This window comes from Fulmarus glacialis, unplaced genomic scaffold (genome assembly GCF_000690835.1).
Source record: "Fulmarus glacialis isolate BGI_N327 unplaced genomic scaffold, ASM69083v1 scaffold20614, whole genome shotgun sequence".
NCBI lineage: Eukaryota > Metazoa > Chordata > Aves > Procellariiformes > Procellariidae > Fulmarus > Fulmarus glacialis.
In genome coordinates, this window is record NW_009210153.1 from 13543 (window position 1) to 17375 (window position 3833).

The following is a 3833-nucleotide window of genomic DNA, read 5'->3' on the forward strand; positions in this document are numbered from 1 at the left end:
AGGGCCGGGGAAACCCCGCCCTCTGGCCGGGGCTCATTCAACCCCCGCCACGTCCCCTAACTGCACCGAGGCCATGGTGACAGCTGGGGGGAGGCAGCTTGGGGGAGCTCCCAGGGACCTGTCAGCACCAACCCGTAAACTCAATCCAAACAGCCACCATGGTGACAGGTTGACAAGGACCATGGGTGACACCATGGTCCTGGGTCTAGCCCTGGCTGCAGGGCTCGGCTCCAGGCACTGATGATCCAAGGCTTGCTGAGGCGCAGCAGCAAGGGCCCCCGCCCGGCCCCCCCACGGCTCAGCCCGCTGACGTGGCCGGGTTTGGGCACCGTGGTGTGGCACAGCTCCTGGCTGTCCCTGCCTTCTGCCACCTGCCCACGCACTGCGCTGAGACAGTCCCCTGGGACTTGACAGCAGCAAACACGTGGCATACGGGAGACAGCGGAGCATGGACGTTAACACTGCAGTCCCCTCGCTCTGGACATGGGCTGAAGCAAGCCCTGCGTGCAGCAGGATGCTCTACCAGCCCCCAAGCACAGCACCCACTGGATGCTCTGCAGTGGCCCGAGGCAGAGAGCCAGCAGCAAGGGAAGTCTGGGGGGGCAAAGCCCCATGAGAGGGGAATGGCATGAAGAGGGGCTATCCCAAGGAACAACCTGGGCTCAAAACCAAGGCCAAATCCTAAAAGAGCCTTTCCATTGCTCTTGCTGAGTTTTAGCTTAGGTTATCAGTGCAAGGGGGTGAGTGTAAGAAGCCTTTTCAGTGCCTGTAGAGGCAGCGAGTAATGCCAGTGTTGGGAAAGCCGGGCGAGCGGTCCCGGGGCTGGCACTCGGACAGAGAACTTGGTGCAGCTGGACACAAAGCAACATATGGGCACCGCCTCAGAGCAAACCCAGCTCCAAAATCTCCCCACTGCCCCAGACAGCACCCGCTGGGGTGGCGGCACCCGCCCAGGTCACAAACAGGCCAAGGGAGTTTCCGAAACCAGCGGTGACCTGCAATCCCGGGTGGAGCCATGAGACTACCCTGTTCCTCCTCCAAAACCTCTGCGAACACCCGTGCCTCCGTGCAGCGCTGCACGCTGGCCCCAAAGGCCATCCCGTCACCACCCCGAGCACTGGTCCAGGCACAGGCGGTCCCTCTCCTTGCAGCCTTCACATTAACACAAGAGCAGTCAACTTACGGCTGGGCCCGTGGATCTTGATAGGTTTGGTGCTGATGAGAGAATGGGAGCAGTTTTGGCAAACACAGTCCTTCCCACTGAATGTGACCTTGTCTCCGATGGGAAACGGCTTCCTGCAGCCAAGGAAAAGGTGGGGAGGTGTGAGCTGCTCCCTCCTCTCCACACAGCGCTTGGGGCTGCCCGTGAGCTCCTTTCCCAGGGGCCAGCGGGACCCATGGTGCCGGGGAGCGGAGGGGCTCCAGGTGAGGGCTACAAGGGGAGGCAGGGAGTGTGCAACGCGTGCCGGGGCAAGAGGACCAATGAAGGCGTTAAGGCAGGTCTCCACGCTGCAAAGGGAAGAGTTGGAGCCATCTTATTGCTTCCCAAGGGTTTCCACTAAGAAAATGCAGAGGAGGCGCCTGCTGTGTTGCTGAGCGGGGAATGAGGGGCTGCGGGCTAATGAACGGCCCTCTCCCCGTGCATGGCCAAGGGCTGCATGGGGCTTCTGCAGGGGGTTTGCGTGCCCTCAGTGGTGGCTTCAGCTCACCTGCAGGTGCTGCAGACGAAGCACTTGGGGTGGTAGGTCCTCCCCAGGGCAGAGATGACCTCTCCGGTGATGAAGTCCCCGCAGCTGTCGCAGCGGGTCCCGTAGAGCTGCTGGTAGTCGTGGGTGCAGATGTACTCCTGGTTCTTAAAGAAGAAGCCTGACTGGGCCAGGTCGCAGCCGCACACTGTGGGGGGAGGACATGCACCCATCAAGGGACCAGCAGGCAGGTCTAGTCCAGGGCCCGGCCGAGACCTCTGAGCCCACCTCTGCTGCATCTCGGAGGGTTTCCCTTCCCACCAGACGCGCTGGAGCCTTCCCCCAGCACCACAAGATGTCAGTGTTGGGCTGTGGCGGGGTGCAGGATGGTGCTGCGCAGCCAGCCAGGGCTGGGCACTCCCAGAGGAAACCCCAGTGCAGGGAGGGGAACCCCTGCAGCCCCCACCTGCCTTGCACAAGCAGCCCAGGAGGGTCCGTGGCATCCCCTCCTGGACCCATGGCACCTGGGTGGGGCTCAGCCCCTCCATTTGACTCTCACATGGTGTTGGGAAGCCAAGAACAAGACTGTAAAGAGTTGGGCATGCCCTAGGGACGGTTGGGGAGAGGTCTTCTCCACGCCTTGGGGCACAGCCTTCTCCATGATGAGCCATCTCCACTCCCTGGCCTGGACATGAAGCCGTGCCCTGATGGGAACAGGTCCTGGGACACACTGGGGTTGGTGCTCTCACTGCTTGTTTTTCCATAAGACTCCAGCCCAACCTCGCTTCCTTCCCTGCTGTGGGAACCGTGGGTGGTGCACAGCCCATCAGAGTAATCCAAGGAGATGTGGCAAGCCCTGGCCCTTAGTGTCATTTCCCTCCTACGTCTTCTCCATCCACTGAGAGACCTCGAGAGTATCAGGCCCTGGAAGTCACCTCAGGAACAGCACAGGGACCAGGTCCTGGGGCCTTTGCACAATGCCCATCACCTGTCCTACGAGGTGACAGGGTGGAAGGGGGAACTACAGAGCAACTGAGCACCCACCAGCACAGCCCATCTTGGTCTCTGCTTTACTCTTCACCCCAAAGCGCCCTTCTGTCCCGTCCTCACACACCTCTCCTGCACCCGTGGGCCAGCCCGCACAGCAGCCACCCTCCCCAGGGCACAGCTGGACCCGCTGGCTGCAGGGCCCACAGGGGCAGAGATGCAGCTCCTCTCCCGCAGAGCATCCCCTGCAGAGCTGCTCCCCGGAGCTGTGGGCAGGCAGCCGGGGGGTGCAGGGCCAGCACCCACTGCTTTCCGAAACAGCCTGCCAGTGTTTCCTTGCCAGTGATGAGGGACAGGCCACCAGCTCTGGGACAGTATCAGGGAGCAGAAGCAAGAAAAACCGAGGTAGGTCTGGGCCCCATTTGGTGTGGGACCCAGAGCACATCCTCAGGGGCTGCACCAGCCGTGCCAGGCTCCTGGGGGCACATCGGGGACAAGCCATGGGGCTGCATGGGAGCCGGCTGCAGCCAGCCTGAGGTGGCAGGGGGTAAGAGCTGTGAGGGAAGGTGAGACAGGAGGATTTCCTCTCATTATTTATTCCCTTTCACTTGGAAATCAGGCAGCGAACACTGCCAAGCTCTCCCTGCCGGCTCCTGGCCCCTTTGAAGCCGGCGGCTGTCTCAGCTCTTTGTCTGGATGCACAGCTCCCGCTCGCTCCCGCACACCGAGCTGGGAAGGGGCTCGGCACAGTGCCCCGCACGTGCAGGTCAGCCCCGAGGGCAACCTGGGGCCCACAGCCCCTCCCAGAGATCCCCCCACGCCACGGGGGACAGGGCTGCAGCAGAGGTGGTAACAGCCCAGGGGAAGAGTCCCCTCCAGCCAAACCCTCCGTCCCCAGGGGAGGAGCAGCAAAGCATGGCCAAGGCGACAGGGATTTATGCCCTGCGTAGTACAAAGTGCTGGGAGCTTGGAAGACCAGAGACCTTAAAAAAGCTCTAGTCATGGGATGCTTTATAACCTGCAGAAGAGGCCACTGGCCTGGGTGATAGAGAGCCCTTCAGCATCAGCTCTGGGCCGTTAGCTTTAACTGCTCCGCAGCTCTCCTCTTGTGCTCACGGAGGATTTGAGCAACCTCTCTCCCTTATGTCTGCCAGCCCCCGG

General features: G+C 61.9%; 1 protein-coding gene across 1 annotated transcript in view; it reads right to left on the reverse strand.

Annotated features, from left to right (window-relative positions):
* The window catches only part of ABLIM3 (actin binding LIM protein family, member 3), a gene marked incomplete at both ends in the record, with an annotated part of 17793 nt that overhangs the window by 13273 nt on the left and 687 nt on the right, over positions 1–3833 (reverse strand). The window contains 2 exons of the mRNA XM_009577091.1: positions 1184–1296; positions 1710–1893. Of these exons, the coding sequence (XP_009575386.1) occupies positions 1184–1296; positions 1710–1893 (297 nt within the window). The remainder of the gene's footprint in view (positions 1–1183; positions 1297–1709; positions 1894–3833) is intronic.